Source organism: Nipponia nippon, unplaced genomic scaffold, assembly GCF_047370975.1.
Source record: "Nipponia nippon isolate SJK-2023a ecotype South Korea unplaced genomic scaffold, ASM4737097v1 scaffold_47, whole genome shotgun sequence".
Lineage (NCBI taxonomy): Eukaryota > Metazoa > Chordata > Aves > Pelecaniformes > Threskiornithidae > Nipponia > Nipponia nippon.
In genome coordinates this window covers 301,710-329,371 of record NW_028262366.1, presented here as the reverse complement: position 1 = coordinate 329,371, position 27,662 = coordinate 301,710, and the positions used below count along the sequence as shown (strand labels likewise).

Here is a 27,662-nt window from a genome sequence, read left to right as displayed (position 1 = left end):
GATGACCGCTGTGCTTATTTTTTGCCCTGGTGATGGCCAAGGCGGGTGGTGAAGCCCTGGCGGTGGCTGTGCTTGGATGGTCCCTGTGTTGCATGGTGGCAGATGCCCCATCTTGCCCGATAGCCGAAGATATTTTATCCTATAGCTGAAAATGATGAAGTGTTTTCAATCCAAGCTTTATCTTGGATTGAAAAAGCCAAGCTGGGGACGCTGATCCGCAGAGGGATGTAAATGAGCCTGTCCCTGGCAGGGAGAGGCCGAGCAGCGCATTCCTCTCTGTGTTTCCTTAAATAGGGCTGATATTTTCCCTCTGTCCTCCATGTGATCCGGCTCTGAGCTCGAACAGCCCTGGGGTGGCTGGAGAGGAGCCCTGTGGACTAAATCACCCCACGCTTAAAAAAATACCTGCAAGACCTTGTGCTGCTGCCTAAGGGGTAAGTCTCTCTTTTGGGGACGGTCAGGGGCGTCCCGGCGAAGGGAACCGGCAGCGTCCGGCCACCCTGGCACTGCCGAGATGTTTTTCCGAGTGTAAAGATGAAGGGCTGTGAAATTCGGGGTTGCTGTGGTCTGTCCGTGCGGTGCGAGCTGTCGAGAGGGGGTTGCGTTGCCGAGCCTGCTTCGGGCGCGCCTTCAGGCTCTGCATCTGCTGCGTGGATAAATTAAAACCGGTTCCAAATAAAAGGAAAGCAGCAAGAAGACATAAAAACTGCTTTCCACCACGGTTTCTGAGCACATGTGCACCACCGGAGGGTTTCTGCGTTGGCCAGTGCACCTAAGGCTTCGCTCCGTGCTTTGAAGGGGGGACACCAGGTTAGAGCCGGAGCTTTGGAGACGAAATGCCAGTTCCCACCAGGTGGGAAGGTTGGCTCCTTCTCCTTTGGCCATCCCAGGAGTGGAGATGCCAACCTGAGACATCAACGCCCGTGGTACAGACTTGCACGTAGGTGAGAAAAACCTCCATGCCCAAGAGATGGACCTTAAAGTCCAAGCCTTGCTAGAGAGCGATTCATCCCTTCCTAAAATGAACATCTAAAAGAGATTAGAGCTTCTCTCTGCTGCTCCTCCTTCCTCCACCCCTGCTGAGACCTTTTATATGTTCACTCCGCTGCAGGCAGCAAGGGGACAGGGAACCAGAGAGGCTGGAGAAGCTGCTGCCATGGCCTCCGGTTCATCTAGAGCAAGGGAAGGAGGAGAAGAAAGCACCCACCGCACCATCCCGCAGCATCGGCTGGATCCTGGGCGCCTGGGCTGTGACCCCACCAGCTGCGGAGTCGGCACAGCCCGATCCTGGCCGGAGCGAGGAAGGCTTGGAGATGCCGAGGCAGTCGGCCACCGAAGCCGGCTCAGGAAAGGGAATTTCCAGCCAAAACTGCATTTGGAGCATTTAGAGGAGAAGCTGAAGCTCTTGCATCTGGAAGGAGGCAGGGAGGAGAAGGAGAACCTCTGCTCCTGGCACAAGAGGACGTTCACCTTCAAGGGTGGTGCAAAAGCATCTGGCTCCAGCTGTGATGGACCAAGGGCTCGTGGGGGTCCCACCACAGCCTGCGTAGAGGAATCTGCCCAAGAAGACAAGGTCAGGTCCATGACCAAGCTTGGGTTATTCCTTTGCTGAATTTTTTCTGACCGCCTTAAGGGATGCTGTAGTTCCTTTGAGCTTCTTGGGATCGCAGGCTTCAAGCCAGCTGGAAGTTCTCTATAATTATTTTTTCCACCAAGAAAATAAATAAATGGAAATAACTGGGGAGAGCTAGGGAGAAATAAAAAAAAAAAAAAAAAATTAAAAAAACAAACAAAAAAACCCCCAAACTCTTTTAGTTTGACTAAAAAGTTGAAAATATTTTCAGACTAAACCCTTTGCCCCAAATCAGTCAACAGGTGTTTCCCAATTTCTTTCATGTGAGAATGGAAGTGGCTCCTCTGTTGTCCTCCCCTGTCTTCTCCATCCTCAGGCCCATGCTGCAATTTTTTTTTCCCCCCAAACGGCGAGGGGAGTGTTTCCAAGCATCCCATCCCTTCCCCATTCCCGCCTAACCCTCCCAAACCATTTTTCTTCTTCCAGGAGCAAATACACAGTGACCTGGAGAAGCTCAAGAAACAAAGGGAAGAGATTTTGGAATTGAAAATAAGTGGAGAGAGGCGATGCCAGGACTATTTGGTAAGTAGGTGTTGCCATCACCCAGGAAAAATAGAGGTGTTGGACCGGTATGGTCCATGGCGTTGTCTTTCCGTGTCCTGCAGATGCAGACGGAGGTTGAGAGGCAGAAGATTGTGTCCGAATTTCGGCGGCTGCGCCGGTTTCTGAAGGACCAGGAGCTCGTCCTGCTGGCCCGGCTGGGAGAACTGGACAGAGAGATGATGAGGAGGCAGGAGGAAGAAGAGAACAAGATGTCAGGGGAGGTTTCGCTCCTCAACATCCTCATCTGCGAGATAGAGAAGATGCTTGAGCAACCTGCGAGCAGATTCCTGCAGGTCGGATCCTCTACTGGGCAAGACAGAAGAGGGTCTGGCGTTGCCTTGGCTGGAGCCTTCCCCCAATTTGGGGTGGGAGTCTGAGGCTTTTTTTCTCTCTCTTTCTGTTCCAGGATGCCCGAAGCGCTGTGGACAGGTACGTGCTCTTCCACCACCCGCGTCTCAACGGGGGGGGAAGGCTCACAGGCAGCATCCACGTAGTTTCTAGAACGCAGATGAAAATTTTGGCAGTTCAGGCTTGAAGCGAGGCTTGGAGAGGTGTGGAGACAAGAAGGTGCCCCTAAACCCCAGCGTGGGGACGCCATGAGAGAAAGCACCCTAAGACCAGAGGTCTTCTTGGCCACCAGGGCAATGGAGACCCAAGTGTTCTCCTGCGCTGAGCTGCTTGGCATCTCCGAGCCTGGGACAGAGGGACATTTTTGGGGACAGCCAGCTCATCCACCATCCCCAAATTGCCTGGAGCGCAGGGGGAGGAGGGATGGTCCCGGCATCTCGTGCCATCACGACGAGTCCCAGATCTAAGGGGAAAGGTTTGCATCCAGGTGGGAGATGGGCAGCGCTCGGAGGATGATGGAGACCACCTCGGACCTGGAGCGGAGGCTCCGTGTCATTTCTCGACAAAACGATGTCCTCAGAGAGACGCTGGGGAGATTTCAAGGTACTGCGGAGCACGACTGGGTTCCTGGGGGGGTTATCCCCCCATTATGGGAGGGGGCAGCTCTGCCTGCTGCTGTTTTTCCTGTTTTCCCAGGAGAAAAATGACAGGGGCAAGAGCGAGCAGAATTACTAGCCAGAGAGCGTGATGTCCAACCTTTTGTTCTTCATCCCCTAGACATTTTGCCATCGGAACTGGAGAAAGAGCAAGGACCATCTTTAGGAGGAGGCGGAAAAGGTGAGGCTCCTTGGAGGAGCAGCTGCAAGGGAGGGCTCCGACAAAGTAATTTTTAGCCAAAATAGTGTTTAAAATAGCTGGGAAATGAGGAGTTGAGCTCACTTTGGGGTTCCTGAAGATAGAAAGGAGCTCTGCCCAGTCTTCCAGCATCAGGCAAGGCTTTCCCAAGCAGGAAGATGTGGAGATGCCTCTGGACAGAGGCAGATGTGTGATGCTGGGGCTTGCAGGGCTTTTTGGGGGGTGATGTCCTCCTCCAACACCACTTTCTTCTCCATCCCTGGCAGCATTCGTGACTCTGGACCCTGACACCGCCAACGCCCGGCTCGTCCTGTCCCGGGACCGGCGGGCGGTGAGGTGGACGGATGCGGGGCAGGATCTGCCCCCCACCCCCCAGCGATTCGATGCCTCCGGCTGCGTGCTGGGCTGCCGGGGCTTCACCGCAGGGAGCCACTGCTGGGAGGTGGAGGTGGCCAGAGGAAGGACCTGGGCGCTGGGGGTGGCCCGACGCTCCCTTCCGAGGAAGGGCTGGCTTGAGTTTCGGCCGGAGAAGGGGATCTGGGCGATGGGATGGTGCGGGAATCGCTACCGTGCCTTCACTTCCCCCATCACCACCTTCCCCGCCACTGGGGAAACTGGGAGGGTGTGGGTGGCTCTGGACTATGGAGGGGGGCAAGTGGCATTTTACCTCGCCAAGCGTGAGCCCCCCATCTTTACATTCCAAAAAGCCTCGTTCGGGGGGGAGAGCATCTTCCCTTTCTTCTGGGTGGGGAGAGGCTCCCACCTCCACCTCTGCCCATGAGCTGTCGCCCCGTCCAGCTGCTCGTTGTGCACCTTTTCCCTTTTTTTTTTTTTTTTATGATGTTGCAATAGAATTTAAAAAATGGAATTTTCTTTCCTTGTTTGATGTTGTCTGGCAGCTCCCGGGGCTGTGGGAAGGGCCGAGCCCTGGGCTGCAGCTCCAGGCAGGGAGTGGGATCACGTCCCCCTCTTTTCCCCAGGGAGAACCGGGACTTTTCCCTGCTCCATCCTTCCCGGTGCGGATGTGCAAGAGAGCCAAGGGCCCTGGGGTGGAAATGGAGGGAGTTGAGTTCCTTAGAGCAAGCAAGTGCGGAGCAAGAAGAGGGGCGCAGATATTTGCCCCCCAGCCTGCAGGGGCAGGGCCGGAGCAGCCATAGGCTGCCAGCATCTTTCCCGTAGCCCTCAGAGCGGATCTGGGAGCCTTTCACCAGGGCCCAGCTGCTTGGGGAAACCTGCAAGAGGGGCTATTTTAAAATCGATATTTAGCAATAGCGATGATTGCTGCTGCTCCGGGCTTTGGTGTTGCAGCGGAGCCGTGGGATGGGATGCTCCGGGAGCCGGGGGCTGGGATGCTCCGGGGGCCGTGGGATGGGATGCTGTGGGAGCCAGGGGATGGGATGCTCCGGGAGCCGGGGGCTGGGATGCTCCGGGGGCCGTGGGATGGGATGCTGTGGGAGCCAGGGGCTGGGATGCTCCGGGAGCCGGGGGCTGGGATGCTCCGGGGGCCGCGGGATGGGATGCTCCAGGAGCCAGGGGCTGGGATGCTCCGGGAGCCGGGGGCTGGGATGCTCCGGGGGCCGGGGCCCGGGGGTGGCCGGGCCCGGGGGTGGCCGGGCCCGGGAAGGGGCGGGGGACTCGCAGGAAGGGGCTGGGGCTGCGGGAACCGAGAAGAAAGCGGAGCCCGGGCAGCCGCGCTCCCCGGAACCGGTACCGACGCTCGGAGCTGCTCCCGGTGCCGCCGCCCCGCAGGTAACGGCCTGAGGATGCTCGGGGCTGGGTACCGGACCCCCCGCTCCACCGACCCGGGGGTGGATTGGGGGGGGGGGCCCTACGGGCTCTGCTTCGACCCCCTCTGCTCCTCCCGGCCCCCCCCGGGGCTGGGTCCGGGCTCCCCGACACCCCTCGGGGTAGGGATGGGCCGGCTCCTGGTCCCCCTCCCCAGGTCTGGGTACGACCCCCGGCGCTGAGTGTGATCCCCCCGGCACCCATCCCCTGCCATGGGTGCAGCCCCTCGGACCCCCCGGCACCCCTTATTTTGGGTATGGGCTCCCCCTGCATGAGAAGGGGACGCTGGGGACAGCAGGGGACAGGTCCTCCCCAGGGCTCCTCCGAGATGCCCCAAAATCACAACAAAACTAAGTTTTACACAACCAACCGCAAATAAACATCCTGTTTTTTCCCTCCTTTTTTCCCCTGTCTTGTTTCCTAGGACTGATGGGCAACCGCATTTTACTCCGGAGAAGGCAAATGTCCTGAAACACCAAAAAAACCCGAAGAGATGGACACAGCGGAACTGGCTCAGGTGGACAATTCATCAGGGTCTGGCTGGGGGTTTGCTCCTTCCTTCACGGTCATAGGCATGAAAATCAGCCCTTCTGGGGAAAGGAAACACGTATTTATGGGTAAAAAACCCTCACCTCGTGCTGTGCCCCGGCACAGGCTGCCGGGCACGGCGCAGCCCTGGGAAAAGCCACCTTCACCACCTCCCATCCCGGCGGGCACGGGGAGGTCGATGATTTCCCTTTGGTATTTTGTCCTTGGAGGTTTATGCTCAGGTCCGTGAACCTCAGTCTCTTCCTGGCAGCCCCTCGTTTTCCTTCCCTGATGCCCCACGCTCTCCTCGGTTGCTTGGGATGGGCTTGAGCATCCCTGCTTCATCCCAGCACCTCTGGTGGTTTTTATTCTTCTCCCCCTTGAACGGTGGGGCTGTGGCTCCGGTCCCACGTACTGAAGGTCTCTTGCTGCTGCTGCAGCAGCCTGTGACCTTCGAGGAGGTGGCCGTGCATTTCACCGAGGAGCGACGGGCCCTGCTGGACCTGCACGGAGGACTCTACGCGGGCGTCATGCTGGAGAGCCACGAGACCCTGATGTCCTGTCCCCGCCAGTGCGGGAGCCAAGAGCTCCTGAAGCTTTGGCTCATGGCCTTTGCGTTGTAGATGCTCTCAATTTTCGGATGGTTTGAGCTCTGCAGCACTCAGGAGTGAGACAGACCATCTCCTGGATGCTCCTCCTGGGAGACAGAGTGAGGAGGAACGTTGAGGAAAAACCCTTTTTTCTTCTCTTCTGTGTAATTTTCCAGTAGGTGGAAATATCCACCTTCCCCGCAGGGATCTTTTCCCGGACTAGCTCCATCCCAACGATTGGCTTTGGGCCAACGTTTGGCGTTTGCCCTCTGTGGGGCTTGGGTGGAGGACGCACGTTCCCCCAGGCACCTGGTGGTCTGGATGACCGTCCCCCGTCCTTCCCACCCTGCGTCCCTCAGGAAGTTCCAATTTCTTTAACTTTGCAAATACTCTACAATTCTCAAGTCCCTCATGCCGTTATCTCCCGATTTCACCCTCTGGAGCAGGTTTTCTCACTTGCTCACCCGGATGCAAGAACGAGGAGAGCGCTGGGGCCCTGATCTTCAAGAAACGGAGAAAAAAGAAGCCCTGAGCAGCAGACACGCAGGTGAGGATGGGGTGCCTGCCTGTGCTCACGACCACCGACACCAGTGCGCGCCGTTATATCCCACCAAACCCACACCAGGATTTGAGCCAAAGCTAAACGCTTTGCATTTAAACGCACGTTGAAGAACATTTTGTAGGCGCGAAAGCTCGGAAAATCATGCAGCGAAAATGAAACTCCATTAAAAACGAGCTGGTCTGCAGGCAGGCAGGCCTATTAAATTATTGTTAAATATTTCAGAGGGTGGGGTCGAGGAGGAACCGCAGTTGCTGGGTGTAGGGTGGTTGGGCTCGCCAAGCGTGGCGGGCGTTGTACAACCTGCGTGGATCTCGTATTGAAATAGGCCGGTTTGTCCCTGGGAAAACCAGCTCTTCGGTGGTCCTCATCATCTTCCTCGTGACGTTCGGCCGGTCGGCGCGTCCCCTCCCGTGTCTGAACCCCCTCCAAGCTGGTAGGGACCCAGGTGTTGGGTGAAGGAACCAAAAGCAGGGAAAGAAAACAAGAAACCGCGGCCCGTGCGTGGCTTGGGGGCTGCGGAGGGGGAACGAACCCGGTGTTTCCTGTTGTTCTGCTGCAGGAAGCCTCGGGCAGGCACCACGCTCGCCGCCGCCTGCGGTGCGGCAAGATGCAGGAGCAAACGGCGCTGGCAGGCTCGTGCCTGCGCTCCTCAGGGTGGGCTAGCTCTCCTTCCGTCAGAAATACCTTGGCAAGACCTTTCTGGAGCCGCCCAAACGAGGATAACGAACGGTGGGGACCTCCCTGGCAGACGTAGCCCCAGCCTCTCCCCAGTCTGGGGAGGGAAAGAGCCCTCCCAGTATGCCCAGATGCTGGGAGCCGCGCTGCGAGGGTTAGAGGAGGCCGGGCGGGAGGACGGACACACTGGCCAAGGGCAAGAACGAAGACCTTGGGGAACGTTTGGGTTCGCTCCACGTGGCTGTTTGTTATTTTCCTCTAAATTCCCCCTCCCCAAATTTCCCAGAAAGCACAGAAGAAGGTCATTTCCTCCAGTGACGGTCTCCTGCGGGTGTCTGTTGTCTCCTGCATCCCTCAGCATCTCCAGATGTTTCACTCTACCGTGCAGCGAGATGGGAGGCTTTTCACGGCACTGGTGAGACCGCCTCTGGGCACTGGGTCCAGTTTGGGGCTCCGTGGGGCCGCGAGCCCGGCGGGGTGCTCAGAGCAGGGCGCCAGGGCTCCAAGCAGGATTGCAGCCACCCCAAACTCCCTTCTAGCCTCAATGAGTCCCTGATTCTGTTCAGAGCGGCTTCAGGAAGACTTCTAATGCTTTCAGTCCGGTGGGGTCCTCACCTCCCGTGGTGGTGGTGGTGGTGGTGGTGGCGTGGCTCCGGCAGCCACCCACGCGAAGACGAGGAGCCAAGGCTTTGCCATAGGTGACCTCCAAACGCCACCAACCCACACGCGGGATGTGGAACGCCCGTAGCGTGGACACCGGGAGCCGGGTGTAACTTCAGCGGTAACTTCTGTCCTCGTCCGAGGCGCGAGTGGGAAGAAACAGCGAAGGGCACAAACCCCCACTGAGCCCGGCCGCTTCTCAGCCACCAAATCCCTTCCGGAGAATATTAACGCGAGGGGAAAAAAATGATATAATTAAAAAAACAGAAAGGCACGCATCGCTGCTGGGGGCTGCTGGGGGCTGCTGGGGCCTCCTTCCCCGGCTGCCCCCCAGCTGCAGGCCCCCGTCTCTCCCCCCCCCCGGGTTTTTCCCCCGCGGATCTCCGGGCTGCCGGGGCCGGGGATGCGCTGGGAGCCGGCGGCCGGGGCCGGTGCGCAGGAAGGGGCGGGAGCAGCGCGGAGCGGCCGCGGTTGCTGCGGGCAGAGGCGGGGAGGCCGCCGGAGGTGGGAGAGGGGCGGCAGCGGGGGGGGGGCAGCACCGGGGGCGGCCGGGGGGAGGACCGGGGGGATGCGGAGGGGCGGCCGGGGCAGCACCGGGGCCGTGGAGGGGCGGCCGGGAGCAGCAGCGAGGGCAGCACCGGGGACGGTACCGGGGGCAACACGGGGGGATGCGGAGGGGCGGCCGGGGGGGGACCGGGGACGGTACCGGGGGGAGCAGCGGGGGTAGCACGGGGGGGATGCGGAGGGGCGGCCGGGGGGGACCGGGGACGGTACCGGGAGTAGGACCGGGGCCGCGGAGGGGCGGCCGGGAGCAGCACCGAGGGCAGCACCGGAGAGCACCGGGGACGGGACCGGGGGTAGCACCGGGGGGATGCGGAGGGGCGGCCGGGGCAGCACTAGGATGGCACCGGGGGCAGCAGCGGGAGCGGCCGGGAGTAGGACTCGGGATAGGACCCGGGATAGCACCGGGGGGATGCGGGGGGGTCCGGGGACGGTAGCGGGCGTGGCCGGGGGTAGGACCGGGGGATGCGGGGGGAGGACCGGGGGCAGCACCGAGGGGCAGCACCGGAGGGAGGCAGGATTCGGACCGGGGCAGCACCAGGGAATGCGGAGGGGCAGCTGGGGCGGCACCGGGCGCCGGTGGGGGCAGCACCGGGGGTCAGTACCGGGGCCCATGGGGGGCTCTGCCCGCCACGCCGGGGTGCAAGGCCGAGGTTTGCTGGGGGCTTGCTGTCAGCGCAGCCCCTGCGAGTGACACCGCGGCGGGGGCGGCTCTGCTGATTTCAGCCCTCGGAGCAGGGGTTCCCATTCCAAAGACGCCTTGGATGGAGCGAGCTGAAGAGCTGCCAGACCCCAGTCCCCGGAGCGGGAAAGAAGGGGAGACCCTGGGAGACCCCCTTGCAGGTGAGGAGCTCGTTCCCATGGAAGGACCACCCTGTGCCCCCCACTTTCACCCTCCCTCAAGCGGTTGGGGTTGAGGGCGAAGCGGCGGCACGGCTCTGCCCTTGCTGGTGCTGTTATTCACCATCCCCCACCGCGACGCGGTTTCCCTTCGCGAAACGAGACGTTGCTCTTGTTTGCGACCCGCAGCAGGATGTGCCGCCCGAAGAACGAAGGAAGAGCCAAACCTGAAACGAGAAAGCGCTGAGCGAGGGGGAGGGCACGGAGTCGCAGCAGCGAAACGGGAAGGAAACGTTTTGGAGAGCCCTCGGTGGGAGGCAGCTCCCGAGAGCGAGACGGGGCCAGGAGGGGATAAACTCATCCCTCATGGAGGAAACCAAAAGGTCCTCGAAGAATCCAAAGCCCAGTACAGAACCGCCACCCGGGCGAAGAAGTACACGTGCAACGAGTGCGGAAGAAGCTTTGGACAGAGCTCCAACCTTATCGTGCATCAGCGGATCCACACCGGAGAGAAACCTTATAAGTGCCACGACTGCGGGAAGTGCTTCAGGCAGAGCTCAAACCTCATCGTCCACCAGAAGACTCACACGGGAGAAAAGCTCTACGAGTGCCCCAAATGCCAGAAGCGCTTCCCGGACAGGTCGCTGCTCATCAGGCACAAGAGGGTCCACGTAGGAGAAAAACCTTTTAAATGCCAGCAGTGTGGGAAAAGCTTCATTCACCAATCGAGGCTTCTTGTCCATGAGAAGGTGCACGTGGGAGAGCAGCTCTACCAGTGTCCCGAGTGTGGGAAGTGCTTCAGGGACAAATCAAAGCTCCTCCAGCATCAGCGGCGGCACGTGGGAGAGCGGCGTTACAAGTGCTACGAGTGTGGGGAGGAGTTTGGGCAGAGCTCGGACCTCAACCTCCACCAGAGGATCCACGTGGAGGAGAAGCTCTACCAGTGCTCCACGTGCGAGAAGTGCTTCAAGGACAGGTCCACCCTCATCAGGCACGAGACGGTGCACACGGGAGAGAAACCCTACAAATGCCACGAGTGCGGGAAGAGGTTCACCCGCAGCTCGGACATCATCGTCCATCAGCGGACGCACACGGGGGAGAAACCCTTCCAGTGTCCCGAGTGCGGGAAGAGCTTCAGCCACCGGTCAAATCTTTTCCGACACCAAAGGATGCACACAGGGGAGAAGCCATATAAGTGCGAAGAGTGCGGGAAGCGATTCGGGCAAAGCTCGGAGCTTATCGTCCACCAGCGGACCCACACCGGGGAGAAACCCTACCACTGCTCCGAGTGCGAGAAGTTCTTCAGGGGGAGGTCAACCCTTTTCAGGCACGAGAGGCTGCACACGGGGATCAAGCCGTACGAATGCAGCGAGTGCGGGAAGAGCTTCGGGCAGAGCGGGGACCTCATCGCACATCAGCGTTTCCATACGGGCGAGAAGCCTTACCAGTGCTCCCAGTGCAGAAAGTTCTTCAGCAACAGATCCAGCCTCGTGCGGCATCAGCGGCTGCATGCGGGCGAGAAGCCCTACAAGTGCCACGAGTGTGAGAAGAGCTTCGGGCAGAGCTCGGACCTCATCGCTCACCAGCGGACCCACACCGGGGAGAAGCCTTACCCCTGCCCGGTCTGTGGGAAGAGTTTCAGCAGGAGATCCAACCTCATCGTGCATCAGAGGGTGCACAGAGGGCTTTGCAAGTGCCAGAAGTGCGGGAGAAGCTTCCAGCCCAACTCACATTTTGGCACGACGGCGGGGCAGGACTCCCTCCAGTGCCCCCAGTGTGCAGAGGGTTTCAAGGAGGGGTCGAACCCCATCGAACACCAGAGATAACACTGGGGAGAAACGGCTTTGTAAGTGCTCGGAGCAGGGAAGGAGTTTTGGGAAGAGTTGAGACGTTGTACGTGAAAGAGGGGGAAAAAAAATCAGCGCTTCTTCTAGGTAAAATTCTTCAGTTTTAAAGACTGCAAAAGTGGAAAAAAAACACCACCCCACGCAAATGATCTAAAGTAGGCTGATCAGTAAATAATATACTTCTTTTTTTTCTTTTTTTTGCTAATTATTTCCTCTTATTATTGAGTTTGCTCAAAGGGCTTGATGTGTTGGGCCACGATCCACTCACTCCCATCATTCCCCAGTCAAACCAACTGCTGTTTTAGGCTGTCCGGCATCCCATCGTCTGCCTTTAAAGCCCTTCCTTAAATCCTTTGACATTTTCCAGGCTGGGTACCCGTCAGCACCCCAAAGATACTGTAGAAATCTGTCTTCCCCTGCTCATCCTTTCCTCCCCCTTGTATGTATGCAACCTCAATAAAAAAAAGGCCCTCTGTTCCTAAGGAATATGATGTTTTCCTTGTATTTTTCTGCGAGCTAAATAATAGCTATATGTTAAATTTTTATTTGCTCCTGCGTGGCAGAGAGAAGTTACTGCTGTTAAAAAGCGGGGGAAAGAAGGGAAAATTGCAAAGAGCTCCGTTGGTGACCGGGGGACGGGAGCTGACTGTGACCTAAGAGAAGACAGGGAGATCTTGGTGAAACCATGATTGCAGTGAACTGGCCTGAGGCCGGTCCTCGTCCCTTCCAGCTCTGCATCCTGGAGGAAAGCAGCTTTTGGGGAAATCGCACTTTCCCAACAGGTTATTGGACAGTTGTTGGGTTTTTTTTTGAGGGAGCAGGGTGGGTTTTTCTTGTTCCTGAGCTGGGGTTGAGCTTGGAAGCTGCTCAGGTTTGGTTAGTGGACCCAAACCAAGCCTTGGTGCAGGAAACTCCAGCTAAAGCCTGACCATGAGTGGGGAAACTGGTGTCTTTGGCCAGACGGTTTCTGCCTTGGTTTCCAGAAGAGCCAGCGTCTGCTTGGCTTTGCTGTGCTAGACACAGGCTCACAGGGATGAAGACGACCTGAAGAAGTCCCTTACCAGGCTTCCATTTCCTAGCATGAGAGAAGGTCCACAGCCATTGGAGTGCTCCAGGTATTTCACTAAGAGCTTGGCTCTTTGCCTTTGTCTTCCCCTTCCCTTTCCTCCTCTTTGTGCAGTGGGACTTACCTCCCATTCCCTTTTAGCTCCTTATCTCCCCCTTTCCTCCAAAGACTTAAAGCTGCCCATGGTGGCCACCACAGCAAAGATCTGGGGGAACACCACGGAAATGGCATCACCTCTGCTTGCTGGGGTGGTTGTTTCCACCTTTTACTTTGATGTAGCTGTCCTATAACTTTCTGACCTTAAATCGGCACAAATCTCTGATGTGTTTAGACCCCAGATGGTCCGTTGGGGCAGTCAATATATCATTGACAGCCAAAACTGAGTATCTGAGCCAGAATTGTGGTACCACAGTGCTGCTTTAATATAGAAAGAGGGTTGGTTGATTGCTCCTATGCTGTCCCCTGCACGGTTGGGTTGGAGTTGCATTGATAGGTGATGGGACCATCCCATCTAGCGATGGGTCACCTAGCCCAAGGCAAGAGGACGGGGTGGCCCAACCACAGCCCTCAGAGATGTAGAGGAGGTACCAAAACAGCAGGAGCATCAGCAGTGCCGCACCAACAGTGTCGCTCTGAGGCCACCAGTGTCCCCAGACTGTGTACAGTGTCCTTATCCCAGGACAAGGAAAGCAGGTAAAGGAGGTGCCTGGGGACGACGTTTCTATGATGGAAGGGGCCATCAGAAGAGGGAAGCACGGGAGCTACGCAGCAAATGCCAAGCCCATTCCGTGTGCTTGCAATAATACACGTTATTTAGTAAATAGGTTCATGTTTTACTCTAAAACATATATACAGGTATTTCTCCCCCGACCCCCCGTCCTTGCTGATGCCACACAAAGATCCTGCACTTCCCATACGCCAGTGGCTGTTTCTTCTGTGCTTTTCCTTCTAGATCTAGGAAGGTCTGAGATTTTTCTCCATCCTGTCTCTTTTTTTTCTCCAGGAATTTAATGATTTTTCTCTTCTGCATCACTGCTGACGCTCAGCGGGGCTGAGCACGGGGCAACGTTGTCCTCGACCAAGACGTGATGGCTTGAAAGAGCCGAGTTCTCCAGGAAGCTTTTCCCACGCTGCCGGCCTTTGCAGAGTCTGTCCACTCCGTGCGCTCGCTGGTGCACCACGAGGTTGGATTTCCTACCGAACCGCTTCCCGCACGCCGGGCACAGGTAGGGCTTCTCCCCGGTGTGGGTTCGCCGATGCGCGATGAGGTCCGTGCTCTGCCCGAAGCTCTTCCCGCACTCGTGGCACTTGTAGGGCTTCTCGCCCGCGTGCTGTCGTCGATGCCGCACGAGGCTGGAGCTGTTGCTGAAGACCTTCCCGCACTCGGGGCACTTGTAGGGTTTTTCCCCCGTATGGAAACGCTGGTGGGCAACGAGGTCCCCGCTCAGCCCGAAGCTCTTCCCGCACTCGGGACACTGATACGGTCTCTCCCCCGTGTGCAACCTCTCATGTCTCATGAGCGTGGAGCGACCCTTGAAGCATTTCCCACACTCGGAGCAGCGGTAGGGCTTTTCGCCGGTGTGGGTCCTTTGGTGGACAACCAGATCTGCCCTGTGGCCAAAGCTTTTCCCGCACTCTTGGCACGGGAAAGGCTTCTCGCCCGTGTGCCTCCTCTGATGGGTAAAAAGGTTCGACCGATGGTTGAAGCTTTTCCCACACTCGGAGCAAGCGAAGGGTTTCTCCCCGGTGTGGATTCTCTGATGGACCGTAAGGTCCGATTTGCGGGTGAATCTCTTCTCGCACTCGTGACACTTGTAGGGCTTCTCCCCCGTGTGCAGCGTCTCGTGCCTGATGAGGGTCGACCGGTCTTTGAACCATTTCTCGCACCTGGGGCACTTGTAGACTTTTTCCCTCGCGTGCAATTCCTGGTGCAGAGCGAGCTTCCCGCTCTGCCCGAACCTTTTCCCACACTGGCAGCATCTGAACGCTCTGTCCCCTGCGTGCGTTTGCTGATGCTCAAGGAAATCCAGGTCGTTCCCAAAGCTTTTCTTGCACTCGCGGCACCTCAAGGGCTTTTTCTCGGTGTGCAGCCGCTGATGCTTCGCGAGGTTAGATCTGTCGCTGAAGAACTTCTCGCACCCGCAGCATTTGTAAGGCTTTTCCCCGGTGTGTGTCCTGCGGTGCACAGTAAGGTTTGAGCTCTGCCTGAAGCTCTTCCCGCACGCGGTGCATATATATTTCTTTTCTTGGGCGAGGGCTCTGTACGGGGCGGTGGGTTCCTTGTGGACTTTGCAGTTTCCTTCATGATGCACAAAGGTGCTCACGTCCTTCCCTGGGTATCCTTGCAGCCCCTGGGCGTTTACACCCACTTTTCTCTGCTGAAAACCCCCAGAAAAATTTCCTTCTGGGTTTACGAATGATGAGCTGCTCATTTCAGGACGTTCCTGCTGGGGACTTTTCTCATTCTCACTCTCCATCCCATGTCCTGCTGGGGTAGAAGTAATAATACCACTTAGGAGCAGAAATATGGCATGGCAGAAAGGGGAAAAGACAGAAGATAAAGCATCTCTTGGATGGGACCCTGGGGTGCAGCTCTCACCTCTGCGAGGGTCTCCCGGGGTCTCCGACTCCTCCCTTGGTTGGGGATCGCCTTCCCGTCGCTCCATCCCCTCGGCTCGCTCTGGCTCTGGAGCGGGCAGGGTCACTGCCGCCCTTGGGGACAAACTGTTTGTCTGAGGGGAGAGAAAAAATAAGCATATGATAAATCCTTCTCATGCACGAGACGCTGCTACGTTTTAACTCTCCACGTCACCGTACCCGCCGGAGAAATAGCATTTTGGACAATCAAGCGGTGGATTTATCACAGCAGCGGGAAATGCTGGAGTAATGCAAGGCAGAGAGGACACCATCGCTTTGCTCCGAGCCGTGTCCAGGTGAGGGTTGCACATCTCCAAGGATGGAGACCCCCCCCCCAATAATCTGGGGGTCTCACCACCCACACGATTCTTTTTCTTCTTCCCCCATTGGCATAATTATCTCTTGGTGGAGCATGGGGGCTCCATCACCTCTGCAACCCCCCCACAACCCCCCGGGGTGGCTGCAAGCAGTGATGCCCCCCCCTTCCCCTTCTCTCCAGGCTGAAAACCCCCGTAAGAAGCTAGGACACCCCCCCCCCAAAAAAAAAAAAAAAAACCAAACACCTAAAAACCTAAAAAACCATAAAACCACCTTGGAAAGGGTTTAATTTTTTTGCAAGGGGAACTTTTCCCAACTCTGTGCCGGGCTGGGGTAAGCGGGACCGCCGGTGCTGAGCATCCCAGGAGCGGTGCTGGATCCGGCCCCCGCCCTCCCCCGGTACCTGCGGCCGCCCCGGGCCGGAGCGGGCGGCGATGCCCGGGCAGCTCCGATTCCGCCTCGGTCCTTCCCTGCCTGTACCGGCAACCGCTCCGCGATGCTCCCGCCCCTTCCTGTCTGCCGGTCCCCCGGACGCCTGGGTCCCCCCCTTGGATGCCTGGTCCCTCCCCAGATGCCTGGGTCCCCTCCCCAGGATGCCTGGTCCCTCCCCAGCTGCCTGGTCCCTCCCCAGATGCCTGGGTCCCCTTTGGATGCCTGGGTCCCCTCCCCAGATGCCTGGGTCCCCCCCTTGGATGCCTGGGTCCCCTCCCCAGATGCCTGGTCCCTCCCCAGATGCCTGGGTCCCCTCCCCAGGATGCCTGGGTCCCCCCCTTGGATGCCTGGGTCCCCCCCTTGGATGCCTGGTCCCTCCCCAGATGCCTGGGTCCCCTCCCCAGGATGCCTGGTCCCTCCCCAGATGCCTGGGTCCCCCCCTTGGATGCCTGGTCCCTCCCCAGATGCCTGGTCCCTCCCCGGACGCCTGGGTCCCCTCCCCAGATGCCTGGTCCCTCCCCAGATGCCTGGTCCCTCCCCGGACACCTGGGTCCCCCCCTTGGATGCCTGGTCCCTCCCCAGATGCCTGGGTCCCCTCCCCAGGATGCCTGGGTTCCCCCCTCGGACGCCTGGGTCCCCATCCCAGCTCTTTGCAACCCCCCGCTGCTCCCAGCATGGAGCCCTGGGGTTGTGGAAGGTGGTTTTTAGAGGGGTTGGTGGCCCCCCCCAACCTGGGGTCATGGGTGGCCTTAGCAGGACGCTGGCATCCCTCCTTGGTGACCCTCCTGCCATCATTGAGCATCTACAGGGCGGGGGTCCACCCCATCCTCTTGCTGTGACCAGCTGCCGGGTGGGGACATCACGAAGATGTAGGTGCATCACTCGGACCCCCCCCCCAGATTCCCCCAAGCCCACTGTGGGGCCACCAGCCTGGTTGTGCTGGAGGAACGTCAGGCTCCTCCAGATGTTGCCTCACGCCTTCCTGGCGTGTTCCCCGCCACATGGTCCTTCGCTACCAGCAGAATCGGTGGCGCTGGAGGTGCTGGATGCCCACCAAGGTCCATGCTGCACTGTGGGCATAGAGAGGTAGGTGCAGGTCCCCTAATTTTGGGCACAGGCATGAAAGTTTTGGACTGGTATCATCAAGCGTGGCCTCTGGGCTTTGCCACAGAGCAGCTTCACACCACCGGAAGTTGAATCTGGCTGCACATACCAGTACTGAGGAAGTACTGGGACCAGTTTGGCCCCAGCGCAATGAGAAGAGAGGCAGGGAGAGGCAGGCACATGGGCACGGAGGGTGCCCGAGATGGGGAGAGTGGAGACCTGCATCCCCAGACCGCCGTGTCCTCCCAGTAAAACCCAACAGCCCCAGCACAGAGCTCCCACTGGTGTTTCTCGTGGTAGCACATTCATCCCACCCATGGCACCAGCACAATCGTCCTCCTGCAAGCAGCAACGATGACCCAGAGCAAAGGAAAGAAATGGGTTATTTATTGAGCTTTTGATATAAACTGCCTCCGACGGTTTCCTTTTGGAATGCCGATCCTTTCACATCGTACTCCTTTCACTGAAATCTCATGGTTTTGCCCTTGGATCAGGTGGAGCGGACACTCTCTCCGCTCCCCAACATCCACAGTGGAGACCTTTTGATTCTCTCCATCATTGAAAACATCTACACCTTCCGGAGGGAAAATGCTCATTCCTCTAATATTCCTCTAGCAATATAAAACGTCCTTAGATTTTTATCGTATGCACAAATATCTCATATGAAAATAAAAATCCCCCTAGAAACAACCAACCCTTTTTTTTTCTTTTAAGTCAAGGTTTAATGCATCGAGGCTGGACATGCGACGGACACTTGGACAGGAGCAGGGACCATGTCTCAGCTAACCTCAAAAAAAAATAACAGCAAGATGTTGAAAAAAAGAGGGGATACGATGATAGAAGGGCTCTCACCAGGGAGCAGCTTGGATGAAGCTGCTGGAGGAGCAAAGTGAAGACTATTAAATGATCTACGCGATAACGTGAGGAATTAGCCTTTTTCCACCACCGATGAACCCACGCTGTAGCGTTTAACTCCTTTCTTCCCTTGAGTAGTCTCCGATACACACACAAAAAAAAAAGGTTAAATCTCACATGGGAGGATGCCCATGGTCTCATTTCTTCTCATCTTGCATGATCTTGGTACCAAGGCAAGCCAACGCAAGCCAACGCAAGCCAACGCAAGCCAAGGCAAACCAAAAGGCAAGGCAAGCCAAGGCAAGGCAAGCCAAGGCAAGGCAAGCCAAGGCAAGGCAAGCCAAAGCAAGCCAAGCCAAGGCAAGCCAAGCCAAGCCAAGGCAAGCCAAGCCAAGCCAAGGCAAGCCAAGCCAAGCCAAGGCAAGCCAAGGCATTTCTCCTCTTCCAGGCACTTGGGAGGTTTTTTTCTCCTCTGCATCACCTTTGCCGGTCAAGGAGGCTTGATGCCTCCTCGAGGGGCTTTGCACACTCAGAGCATGGGGACGAGCCATCTCCCATGCCCACACTCACGGGAGCATCAGTGCTGGAGTCTTCCTCCGAGCTCTTCCCACATTTTGAGCGTTCTCCAGTTTTCTGTCCTCTGTGTCCCCGCTGATGGACGATGAGGCTGGATTTCCTGGTGAACCTCTTCCCACACTCGGCGCAGGGGTAGGGCTTCTCGCCCGTGTGGGTTCGCTGATGGGCGATGAGGTCTGAGCTCTGCCCAAAGCTCTTCCCACACTCGTGGCACTTGTAGGGCTTCTCCCCCAAATGCCATTTCTGGTGTTTAACGAGGCTGGATTTATTGCAGAAGAACTTCCCGCACTCAGAGCAGTGGTAGGGCTTCTCCCCCGTGTGGAAGCGTTGGTGGGTGATAAGGTCCCCGCTCTGGCCAAAGCTCTTCCCGCACTCAGAGCACTCATAGGGTTTCTCCCCCGTGTGCAACCGCTCATGCCTGAAGAGTCCGTACCTCCCCCGGAAGGATTTTTCACACTGGGAGCACTGGTAGGGCTTCTCCTCGGTGTGTGTTCGCTGATGGATTGTGAGCTCCGATCTCCGGGCGAAGGTTTTCCCGCACTCGTGGCAGGTGAAGGGTTTCTCCCCCGTGTGTACGATCTGATGGGTGAAGAGGTTGGACCGTTGGCTGAACCTCTTCCCACACTCAGAGCACTCGAAGGGTTTCTCCCCCGTGTGAATGCGCTGATGGACGATGATGTCCGAGCTGCGGGTGAACCTCTTCCCGCATTCCAGACACTTGTAGGGTTTCTCTCCCGTGTGCACTCTCTCGTGCCTGATGAGGGTGGACCTGTCCTTGAAGAACTTCTCGCACGTGGAGCACTGGTAGGGCTTTTCCACCATGTGGCTTTTCTGATGGGAACTAAGGTCCGAGCTCTTCCCAAACTCCTTTCCGCACTCTTGGCATTTAAACATCTTTCCTCCTCTGTGCAACCTCTGATGACAAATGAGCTCTGACCTGTCCTGGAAGCATTTCTTGCAGTGGGAACATTCGTAGAGACTTTCTTCTGCAAAGAGATGCCGATCCCCCTTGCCATGGACTAATTCATCCATCTGCTGCATCCCTGGGCATCCCTCCATTCCCCAGTCGCTCTCACAAGCTTTTCCATGGTTATTCTCTTCAGATTTTACCGCTGTTTCACCCACTTTGGCTCCCTCAGGACATCCCTGCTCCACGCAGCATCCTTCATCCTCCCTCCGCATCCCGACTCCTGCAGGGTTAGATGGAGATTAAGTTATGTTTTGCCCCGGGATGGAACGGTACCTGATACATCGGTGACTGTTTCCAGGGACCCTCGAGGAGTTGTGGGATAGAGGAATGACCACGGAGGGACGATTTCCAAAGGACCACCCCACCAGTATGATCCTTGTCTGTTGGTGGGGTGAAACGAAGGCAATGCCTGGTGGCTCCTCTCCCACACCCCAACTTCTCACCTGTCTGGATGCGCCCGGGGCTGCCCATCTCCTCTCTCCCCGTGGGACCAGGTGCCACCGTCTCTCCCCTTTCTTCCATCCAGAGGGTGATTTGGGGCTGGAAAGCCCTGTTTGGGGGGCAGACACACCGCTGTCAGCGCCCCCTTCCCCAGCAGTGCTACGGCCAAATCGTGGGTGGGACACCCGCTCTCCCCCGGGGCTGGGGGATTATTTTCCACCACCAATCTCGCAGCCCCCTGAGCGACTCTTTATCCTCTCCTTGGGATGAGGGATGCTGGGGGTCACCAGACCCGGGGCTGGGGGATGCTGGCCTGTCCCCCTTCGCTCTCCCTGCAGTCCCTGGGATGCTCAGCCTGGCTCAGGCCGGCTCTGCCTGCGGCAGACGCGGCCGCTCAGCGTTGCTGGCCGAGTTGCTGTGCAGAGGCACAGGAAAAAGCCAGGGGGGAGGCGGGGGGGACAGTTCCGGCTGCGCCGAAGCTGTTTGGGAGATGCCTGTGCTTATTTACCAGCTCCCTTCATCCCCAGCTGCTCTCCACCCCTCGGCCACAGATGGGAGAGGAGATGAGGACCAGCAAGATGCACCTCTGCAAAAAATAAAAAATAACTGAGGGGGACGGAAACACGGTAAAGGCTGTTCCGCTGCCTCGCTGCGGCGTGGGTGTGAGTGCCGTGCCGTGGGGCGAAGAGAGAGGCCCGCAACAGGGCTTTGGGCTTTTGTTCACAAATAAACCGTATGGCTTTCTGCAGAAGCCTGGGTTTCCTGGAAGCGATGGGGACCCCGTCCCAAACGTCCTGAGGCTTTTCCAAGGTACGATGGCGACTTGCTCGATTCCCAGCCTGCAGGATGGCCTTACCTGCACCAGTCGGGCTGGAAATGAGCAGCTTGCTTGAACTCCTCTCCCGGGACCGTGTCCTTGAGTGCAGGCTGGAGCAAAAGCATCGCTGTATCCCTTTTGCTCAGGCTCCAACAACTCACTGGCACTCCAAGGGGGTCGGATGCCGGCCCTTCCCTCTGAGCGCTGCCTGGCTCCATTGTACCCTTTGCTGCTTGCACACAGCTTTAATAACCAGCTTATTTCCCACCCCACAACCTTCACAGTGCCCATCCCACGCGGCATATTGTACCCTCTCCCCGGTCCCTGCAGCACCCGGCCAGGGGCTGCCCGTGGGACCCGGAGCAGAGGTTTGCAGGGCAGTGCAGCGCAGTGGGGTGCTGGGAAGTGCAGTGCAATGCAGCAGGGTGCTGAGCAGCGCAATGCAGTGCAGTGGGGTGCTGGGCAGAGCACACTGAGCAGGCTGACATGGTCCCTGCCCTGGGTACAACCCTTAGCTCTTTCAGAATCTCGAGCTTGCCTCTCCAGGGCAGACGCAGAGCCCGCCATGGTGCTTCGAACTCTTTTCATGCCACCAGCCCCCTACCCACACCCCCATCGCAACAGCGGGTACCTGCAATGGGATGGATCAGGACCCTGAGCTGCACTGCTGGGGCTCACCTCTGTGTGATACACCAGTCTGCACTGGGATTGGGACTGCGGCACACCCTCGGGGGGCAGCAGTTGCTCCCTGACAGCATGGGTCTGGCTGATGGAGAATGAGGCTGACTACACCGCGCTGCACTTCTGGGCAAAACGCAGTGCCCTGGGAACAACCGCAGCCTGCTGGAAGGTGCCCGGCCGTGGTCCAGGCCTCCGACCCCGCAGCGCTCATCCTGCAGGGAGCTGCCCCCAGACGCCTGCTCCCACCACTGCTCCAACTCCCCTGCAAAACCCCTGCACAGGCAGCAAGGCATCAGGACAAAAAGCCCCCAGCACCCATCGCAGCCAGGCTCCACATTCACCTTTATTGAAGCCCAGGTTGCCGCTCCTGGGCAGGACGCGGTGCGTACAAGGGAAGGAAGAGCCCAAACCCGCTGCTCAGCACCGACAACATGTCCACAAACTCCAACCCAACCAACCAATGCCGTTTGCGATGCCACACATCGTGGCCAGGCAGCCCCTGTCCCCCTGCCCCTCACTCCCTGTCGGCTCCGCGGGCTTGGGCAGGGCAGAGAGGGACAGCGGCTCCTGCGGGATGGAGGAGAGGAGAGCGGGCAGGGACTGGAGAAGGGCAGGATCTGCTGGAGGCGGTGGACGAGATGGAAGGGGGGCAGATGGTTGGGGTGGTTTAGCCCCTGAGGTAAAGCTGGGTTTTCTTGGTCCCCACCCAAAACCAGGGACGGATGATCTCCCCGTTGAACAGGGCTGGTGGGAAAGTGAAGATCTCGACCCCACTCTCGGCATTGATGAAAGTCACCAGCCCCTGTGTGCAGTCCAGACAGACCAGGATTCTCCTGGGGACCAGGAACAGGGACAGGGCTGTGCGAGGAATGGTGAGAGCTTCAAACTGCCCTTTAAGGTGCCTCACCGCCCAGATCGCATCCTTAGGGCTCCTGAACATCCACCATTTCCTCCTCACAGACTGCCTGGCCACCCCCACAGCCCACCTTGAATCACCTCCAACCTTCCCCTCCACCTCCACCTCCCAGCAGTGCCTCCCCTCCTTGAACCCCTCCCGGCCCAGCACACAGCACCAATAATCAAATCTCTTAAGGATGTCGGGCAGGTTCAGCCATGTACTTTCCCGTGTGACTCTTCTCAAATCATTCGACAGGACAAGATCGGAATGAGCCGTGTCCGGATCCAGGGTCACCACATCTGCAGGGGACAGGAGGAGCCAGAGCATCAGGGGCAGAGCTCAGTGCTGGGCAGGGTTTCCCCACCCTGGGGCCGGGATCTGCCCCGCGGGGCAGGAGACCGGGCATCTCCTTCCTCCAAAGCATCCCCATCACGGGGCCGGCCCCAGCGCTGCCACGGCTGAGCTCGGTCCCGTGGGAAGAGGCAACGGTGGGGCTGCAGCCCCGGCAGGGAGGAGCGGGATGGGGAGGCAGTGGCTGGGGCTGGGCAGCGCGCGCGGTGCCACGGCGGGACATGGCTCCTCTGGGCCCAAGGGTGGAACTCAGAGAGGGTTGGAAAGGCAAGAAAATGGGGCGAGAGAGAGGCTGGGGCCATGGTGCGGGGGGTCTGAGTCACCAAACACACCCAGGCACGGCCAGTCCCTTGCACCGGCCAGCCCAGTTACGCCTCGCACAGAGGGAAAGGGAGGAAAGCGGCACCCAAAGGGGCAACCAACTAGACAATTACCTGGATTTGCAGGAAGCAGAAACTTTCTCCACGCTACAAGGAGAGACAAGAGCTGGTCACATCCCGCAGCCGCTCCCCAGCGGCTCCGGGCAGGAGAGAGGGGCCAGCCCTGGGCTGCTCTCCCTGAGCTGCCCACCCTCCCAGGCACATTACCTTGGGGCTCCCCAGGGCCAGGCGATGCAGGGATGCCGGGCAAGGAGGGAAAGGACCAAGCAGAGAGCTGCGAGAAGAGGACCTCATGCTTTGCTGGATCAAGGCAAAAGTAAAGTTTGATCAGAGGGGGGCAGCTTCTCATCCCATGGCTGCTCCTGCAAGAGCTTGGGCAGACCCCAAACTCCTTGTCTTTGGGGAGTGGGAAAAGACCCCCTTGCTCCTGGGAAGGGCTCCCTGCCAGCCTGTCCCCCCATCAGCCCAGCCAGGCACGCGGGAGCTAAGTCCCAACTTCAGGAGCCATCCAAAGCCAAGTCCCTCCCAGGGGGGCTCCTTGCCCAGGAGGTTTTGCCGGTGGAAGGGGCCAGAAGGACTCACCCAGCTCTCTGATCAGCATCACTGGAAAGCAAAGGCAGAGGAAGAGGTGGTCAGGAGAGTAGCTTGCTTCATCCGTGGGAACATCTCAAGAGGGTCTCTTGCACCTTCCCACCAGCCACACGGCCCGGCCGTGCTCCCTGCTCTCCCACCCGCACCCCGGGGCCTCTTCCCCTTCCCTCCTTTGCCCAAACACCTTCTTAATGAAGGCAAAACCATTGCTCGCACACAACCCTCAGGCCCTTCGGCATGCGTCCGTGGGCCAGGGCTCGGCCTCACTCCGCACCGATCCCCCCGCTCCATCCCCGCCATTCCAAACTTACCTTTCCTTCGGAACAGGTAAGCACTGAGGCCGGCGAACACAGCTGAAAGCACGAGGAACACACCCAGAGCTATCATCCAGTGCTGGGCGTTGTGGAAAAAGGGAGCTGAGAAACAAAAAAACATCAGGAAAAGGGCTCATTTTACACGGCCGTGTAGGAGGAGAAGAAAAAAAAAAAGAAAAAAACCCCAAACTTGTAGCTCATCAAAACCTTGTCCTGGGAGCCCTGGGCTGAAGGGGACAGAGTCCTCTCTGTCCCACGGAGATACCGATGCTAACCTGAAGCACACCAGGCTCCGGTTGTCTCGGGGGCTAAAACCCATCAGAAGGGGCACAGCCCTCCCGTTCCCCCACACCCCGCACGCTTCACCAGGAGCCCGGCATCAAAGCTGCTCAAAGCAGCGCAGCAAACCCCAGCCCTGCTGCCCGCGCCGCAGGGGCTGGCTGCAGTCGTTGCACCTGAGATGTGCAGGGACGACGCCTGCTCCTGGTCGAGGCGGCTGTTCCTGACCACGCAGGTCCGCTTCCCATCTCCCTTCCCGGTGACAACGATGACATCTTCGATGTCAAACAGGCCCCTCTCATCCGAGGAACGTCTCTGGGCGAGCGAGGGGAGATGCTGACCGCCGGCATCTTTCCACAGCACCGCCGGTTGCGGGTACCAGCCGGACGATCGACACACCACGCGGATGCCTCCGTCCTCGTAAGCCTCCAGAGAGAGGCGAGGGACAGAGCCTGTGGCTGGGGGAAGAGCCCGTGGTTGGGGGTGAGTAGAGATGCACTCAGCTCAAAGGCGAAGACTGGACGCGATGCCAGACACCTCACAGGTCCCCAGGGGGCTGTGGGAGTGGGCACGGCACATGCTCCTCACACCACCAAAACCACCCCGACCTGTGCAGGAACCAGACAGCACTGATGCCAAACGCCCCCACATCTCCCATAAAACAGCCTGGCCGAGGAAGACCAAGCTGCCCAACATCAGCACCTCGAGCCTTCCAGACAACACCCCAGGTCTGCTAGGGCACAAAAAGCAAAGCAAAGCCAAGCCCCAGCTGCTCAGACCTGGGAAGAGGTCTCTTCCCAACTCCAGACACAGCGTTAGGCGCCATCCTTGGCATGGTTGGCAGCCCGGGCTCTGAGGCGAAGGAGCTGCTCAGCAGCTTGTCCCCAATGCCTTCCCAACATCGGGAGGACGCCCTTCACGGACACCGCAGGCACCCAGCAAAGCCCTCGTGTCCATGCAGCTCTGCCCCCAAAAACACCTCCAGCCCCACGTGCGTGCTCCCTCCTGGGGAAGAGCCCCCTCGGACCCGACCTCTTTCAACGGCTCTTGGCCTTCAGCACTTCATCGACAGACGTGAGGATGGGACAGAGGTGCGGGAGGGACACACAGACCCAGGGTCAGCTGGACCATCCCCTGGAAACACCGCACCGGCCACAAACCTGCCACCTCCAGGTCCACTGTAGCTTCTCTATAAGAGTCAGCGTCTTGCACAGTGCAGACGTACTGGCCATCGTCAGAGGGTCTCAGCCTGGTGATTTGCAAGTCCAGGATTCCATTGGAGAGATCATCTCTGGCCAACTCTGTCCTGCCAGCGTATTGCTGCATCTGCTCCACATACCGGTCCTCTCCATTTCGGTAGTGGTGCACCGTTTCAGACAACTGGTGCCGCATCCACCTGATCTCGAAGCTCCGAGCGTCCACGCTGGGGGACAAGTGACATGGCAGCACGACGTCCTCCCCCACGGTGGCACGGAGAGGGAGCTCTGGTCCCACCACTCTGAACTGAGCTTGGTGATGGAGAAGGACACAGAGACACGGAGATTGTGCATGCGTTAATTTACGGGCATTGCATGGCAAGGGGCGAGCCTGGCGTGAAACCCACCCGCGGCCGAGCTCTGGGCTCAGCTCCCGCCCCATGGCGGCTCCCCTGCCCCACAGCTGCCCCCCGGAGCAGGCAAAAGCCCCCGCCAGCCCTTTAGGATCCCTACCTGATCCCAGCCGGAGGACATGGAGAGCCACAAAAGAAGTCAGGAGGCCCCTGTAGCTCATGGGGAACCACATCCGCGGCGGGAGCTGGAGAAGAGGGTGGGGAAGGGAGGCAGAGGGAGGGCAGCGGGGGGTTACAGCCGCGGGAGAGGGGATGGGGAAGAAGGGCTGCACCTGCCCCCAAAAGAAGCTCCAGAAATCCCACCAAACCGCCTGCACGAGCACCCTGACGTTGGAGGAAACCGTTGCTCCAGGGCAGGACAGGACCACGCGCAGCTCCCCAGTGCAGCCCCCAGCTCTGCCCCGCTCCCCCTCATTCTTCTACACCCCTTACGAGCCTCTGAATTCAGTTACATAGTCTACGTGCCCTGCGGAAAGAGAAGTCACTCACGGGACGGGTACGAGCTGCGAGAGGCACCAGGCTAAAGGCTACACCAAACGTCTCCAACTTACTCCCAGTTTCTGGGTGCAGCACTACTGGCTTTGGAGTGCAGTGAGATAAGGGGAAAACCCCCTTAATCTCCTGCTGACAGCACAGCTCCTGATGTCCCTCGGTGTCATTTGCAGTCCCCTCCTTGGCACTGGCTCCGAGCAGAAAAACAACACTTGCCCAACAAGCCTCTAGACCGGGCTCCTGCCCTGCAGCTCGATGGGGGCTTCCCAGGCAGGGCTGAGCAGGACCTGCCACGCCCCAACGGGGAAATTAAGAGATGGGGTTAATTGCCAGCCCAGCAGCAGCCTGCTTTGTGCTATGCCCGACACACGCCCCGCTTTCGCACGCGGTGCCGCTGCCACACTCGCCCAGCTGCTCCCAATGGCCAACGGAAAAGGCTCTCTGCATGCAAGATCCACGCCACGCAGTCCAAAAGCAGCCAGGCGTCCCCACGAGGGTCCGTCTGTCCGGGAGACCTCATCCAGCGACGCTCTCGCAGAGAGACGCTCTTGCTTTGCGCAGATAAGGCGTTCCTTTTCTGTCATTAGTCGGGATACCTCCGCGGGTGCAGGACACAGCGCCTGTTGCCTTCTGCTCTCTCAGGAGGCCTCTTTCTTGCAGCACTTTCCTTGGTTCGCACTCTCTGAGGATGCCCCAGGCTCCCACGCGTGCTTATCCAGGATGCGCGGGGCTCCTGGGCCGGCAGACATCTTCTGTCGCTCTTTTTCCCCACGATAACCAGGCGGCCTTTAGGGCTGCTGCCATGGTGGGGGCCCTGGTGGTGTCTCCTGCCGCCCCCATCTCCGGCTGCTCCTGGCGCTGCCCTGAGCAGGTACGATGCTGTCATGTGGCAAAAAGCCAAGCTGCGTTGGAGGTTGAGCGTACACGAGGGGTACGTGCATGGGGAAATGGTCTTGGGGAGCTGCGGCGCAATGGGGCTGTGCCTGGCCCCGCTGTGGGGTGGCTGTGCCCCCCAGGGCTCCCCGTGTGGGACCAGGCACCGAGTCTGCTCTGCTCCCCTTCTCCAGGATGTTCGTAGTGCAAAGAGTGTTGCCGGGTGCAGCTTGGCCACTGGACCCAGCATGGCCACGCTGCTCTGGTACTGGGGGAGCCCAGAAGTGGGCACAGGGCTCCTCCTCCAGATGTGCTCTCCTGCCTGCTCCAGCTGTGGCACCCCGCCACGCTCCAGCTGTGCTCCCCGCAGAGCCCAAAAGCGCCCTGGCAGCGGTGGGATTCGAACCCACGCCCCCAAAGAGACTGGAGCCTTAATCCAGCGCCTTAGACCGCTCGGCCACGCTACCCTGCGGCAAAAACTTGCGCTCCTTATGGGAAACCATCAAACCCAAAACTCGGCGAATTCTGCAAAATTCATGCAACTCCCCTGC

The 27,662-nt window shown here is 58.8% G+C and overlaps 5 protein-coding genes, 1 long non-coding RNA gene and 1 other non-coding gene across 20 annotated transcripts; 3 read left to right on the top strand and 4 right to left on the bottom strand.

Moving 5' to 3' along the window:
- The first annotated feature begins 296 nt into the window (after positions 1 to 296).
- On the top strand, positions 297 to 4,714 carry LOC148052487 (E3 ubiquitin-protein ligase TRIM7-like). 2 transcript variants are annotated; one of them, XM_087729982.1, is made up of 8 exons: positions 297 to 434; positions 1,112 to 1,573; positions 2,060 to 2,155; positions 2,239 to 2,469; positions 2,583 to 2,605; positions 3,012 to 3,127; positions 3,302 to 3,361; positions 3,646 to 4,714. In XM_087729982.1, the coding sequence occupies exons 2-8, from the start codon at positions 1,157 to 1,159 to the stop codon at positions 4,158 to 4,160; spliced, it is 1,458 nt and encodes a 485-aa protein (XP_087586108.1). In that variant the 5' UTR covers positions 297 to 434; positions 1,112 to 1,156; the 3' UTR covers positions 4,161 to 4,714. The 2 variants fall into 2 exon arrangements, with proteins under 2 accessions (XP_087586108.1, XP_087586106.1); XM_087729980.1 differs by lacking the exon at positions 297 to 434 and adding an exon at positions 806 to 944.
- A 381-nt stretch (positions 4,715 to 5,095) lies between these two features.
- On the top strand, positions 5,096 to 7,539 carry LOC148052486 (uncharacterized). Its single transcript, XR_015698520.1, has 5 exons — positions 5,096 to 5,128; positions 5,589 to 5,681; positions 6,729 to 6,829; positions 7,170 to 7,277; positions 7,404 to 7,539. It is a non-coding gene; the product is annotated as an uncharacterized LOC148052486 (long non-coding RNA).
- LOC148052485 (uncharacterized) lies at positions 7,324 to 12,198 on the top strand. Of its 5 annotated transcripts, XR_015698514.1 has the most exons (4): positions 7,324 to 7,934; positions 9,467 to 9,583; positions 9,770 to 11,866; positions 11,991 to 12,198. XR_015698514.1 is itself a non-coding variant. In XM_087729904.1 (3 exons), exons 2-3 carry the CDS (start codon positions 9,505 to 9,507, stop codon positions 11,404 to 11,406), a joined length of 1,716 nt encoding a protein of 571 aa, XP_087586030.1. In that variant the 5' UTR covers positions 7,324 to 7,934; positions 9,467 to 9,504; the 3' UTR covers positions 11,407 to 11,900. The 5 variants fall into 5 exon arrangements, 4 of the variants coding, with proteins under 4 accessions (XP_087586030.1, XP_087586033.1, XP_087586032.1 ...); XM_087729904.1 differs by lacking the exon at positions 11,991 to 12,198 and having other exon boundaries at positions 9,770 to 11,900; XM_087729907.1 differs by lacking the exons at positions 7,324 to 7,934; positions 11,991 to 12,198 and adding an exon at positions 8,307 to 8,683 and having other exon boundaries at positions 9,770 to 11,900.
- Positions 12,199 to 13,061: 863 nt separating this feature from the next.
- Positions 13,062 to 18,541, bottom strand: LOC148052484 (uncharacterized). 3 transcript variants are annotated; one of them, XM_087729914.1, is made up of 3 exons: positions 18,410 to 18,541; positions 15,093 to 15,225; positions 13,062 to 14,978 (listed from the first exon to the last, which is right to left on the bottom strand). In XM_087729914.1, exons 2-3 carry the CDS (start codon positions 15,157 to 15,159, stop codon positions 13,501 to 13,503), a joined length of 1,545 nt encoding a protein of 514 aa, XP_087586040.1. In that variant the 5' UTR covers positions 15,160 to 15,225; positions 18,410 to 18,541; the 3' UTR covers positions 13,062 to 13,500. The 3 variants fall into 3 exon arrangements, with proteins under 3 accessions (XP_087586040.1, XP_087586038.1, XP_087586039.1); XM_087729912.1 differs by having other exon boundaries at positions 13,063 to 14,981; XM_087729913.1 differs by lacking the exon at positions 18,410 to 18,541 and adding an exon at positions 15,852 to 15,938 and having other exon boundaries at positions 13,063 to 14,981.
- Positions 17,351 to 21,495, bottom strand: LOC148052483 (uncharacterized). Its single transcript, XM_087729911.1, is given in 5 exon segments — positions 17,351 to 18,480; positions 18,482 to 19,605; positions 19,829 to 19,935; positions 20,335 to 20,412; positions 20,683 to 21,495. Coding segments are annotated over 5 exon segments (1,563 nt in total). The 5' UTR covers positions 20,862 to 21,495; the 3' UTR covers positions 17,351 to 18,405.
- Positions 21,496 to 21,646: 151 nt separating this feature from the next.
- Positions 21,647 to 27,568, bottom strand: LOC148052482 (butyrophilin subfamily 1 member A1-like). Of its 7 annotated transcripts, none has more exons than XM_087729948.1 (9): positions 26,236 to 27,568; positions 25,847 to 25,931; positions 25,298 to 25,645; positions 24,314 to 24,595; positions 23,856 to 23,960; positions 23,536 to 23,556; positions 23,161 to 23,253; positions 23,008 to 23,040; positions 21,647 to 22,521 (listed from the first exon to the last, which is right to left on the bottom strand). In XM_087729948.1, exons 2-9 carry the CDS (start codon positions 25,917 to 25,919, stop codon positions 21,992 to 21,994), a joined length of 1,485 nt encoding a protein of 494 aa, XP_087586074.1. In that variant the 5' UTR covers positions 25,920 to 25,931; positions 26,236 to 27,568; the 3' UTR covers positions 21,647 to 21,991. The 7 variants fall into 7 exon arrangements, with proteins under 7 accessions (XP_087586074.1, XP_087586078.1, XP_087586075.1 ...); XM_087729952.1 differs by having other exon boundaries at positions 25,298 to 25,640; XM_087729949.1 differs by having other exon boundaries at positions 25,847 to 26,212; positions 26,298 to 27,568.
- Positions 27,497 to 27,578, bottom strand: TRNAL-AAG (transfer RNA leucine (anticodon AAG)). Its single transcript has one exon. It is a non-coding gene; the product is annotated as a tRNA-Leu (tRNA).
- Positions 27,579 to 27,662: the final 84 nt, after the last annotated feature.

What these genes read in the sequence shown, in the direction of transcription:
- LOC148052487 (XM_087729982.1), top strand. Translation starts at nt 1,157, where the DNA reads ATGGCCTCCGGTTCATCTAGAGCAAGGGAAGGAGGAGAAGAAAGCACC. An exon ending in CTGCGAGCAGATTCCTGCAG is followed by an intron (nt 2,470 to 2,582) that starts GTCGGATCCTCT and finishes TTTCTGTTCCAG; the next exon opens with GATGCCCGAAGCGCTGTGGA. An exon ending in TTTAGGAGGAGGCGGAAAAG is followed by an intron (nt 3,362 to 3,645) that starts GTGAGGCTCCTT and finishes CATCCCTGGCAG; the next exon opens with CATTCGTGACTCTGGACCCT.
- LOC148052485 (XM_087729904.1), top strand. Translation starts at nt 9,505, where the DNA reads ATGGAGCGAGCTGAAGAGCTGCCAGACCCCAGTCCCCGGAGCGGGAAA. An exon ending in CCTGGGAGACCCCCTTGCAG is followed by an intron (nt 9,584 to 9,769) that starts GTGAGGAGCTCG and finishes TGCGACCCGCAG; the next exon opens with CAGGATGTGCCGCCCGAAGA.
- LOC148052484 (XM_087729912.1), bottom strand. Translation starts at nt 15,159, where the DNA reads ATGGAGCGACGGGAAGGCGATCCCCAACCAAGGGAGGAGTCGGAGACC. An exon ending in CCCGGGAGACCCTCGCAGAG is followed by an intron (nt 14,982 to 15,092) that starts GTGAGAGCTGCA and finishes CTTCTACCCCAG; the next exon opens with CAGGACATGGGATGGAGAGT.
- LOC148052482 (XM_087729948.1), bottom strand. Translation starts at nt 25,919, where the DNA reads ATGTGGTTCCCCATGAGCTACAGGGGCCTCCTGACTTCTTTTGTGGCT. An exon ending in AGTGGACCTGGAGGTGGCAG is followed by an intron (nt 24,596 to 25,297) that starts GTTTGTGGCCGG and finishes CTCTTCCCCCAG; the next exon opens with CCACAGGCTCTGTCCCTCGC. An exon ending in GATGCTGATCAGAGAGCTGG is followed by an intron (nt 23,254 to 23,535) that starts GTGAGTCCTTCT and finishes GCCTTGATCCAG; the next exon opens with CAAAGCATGAGGTCCTCTTC.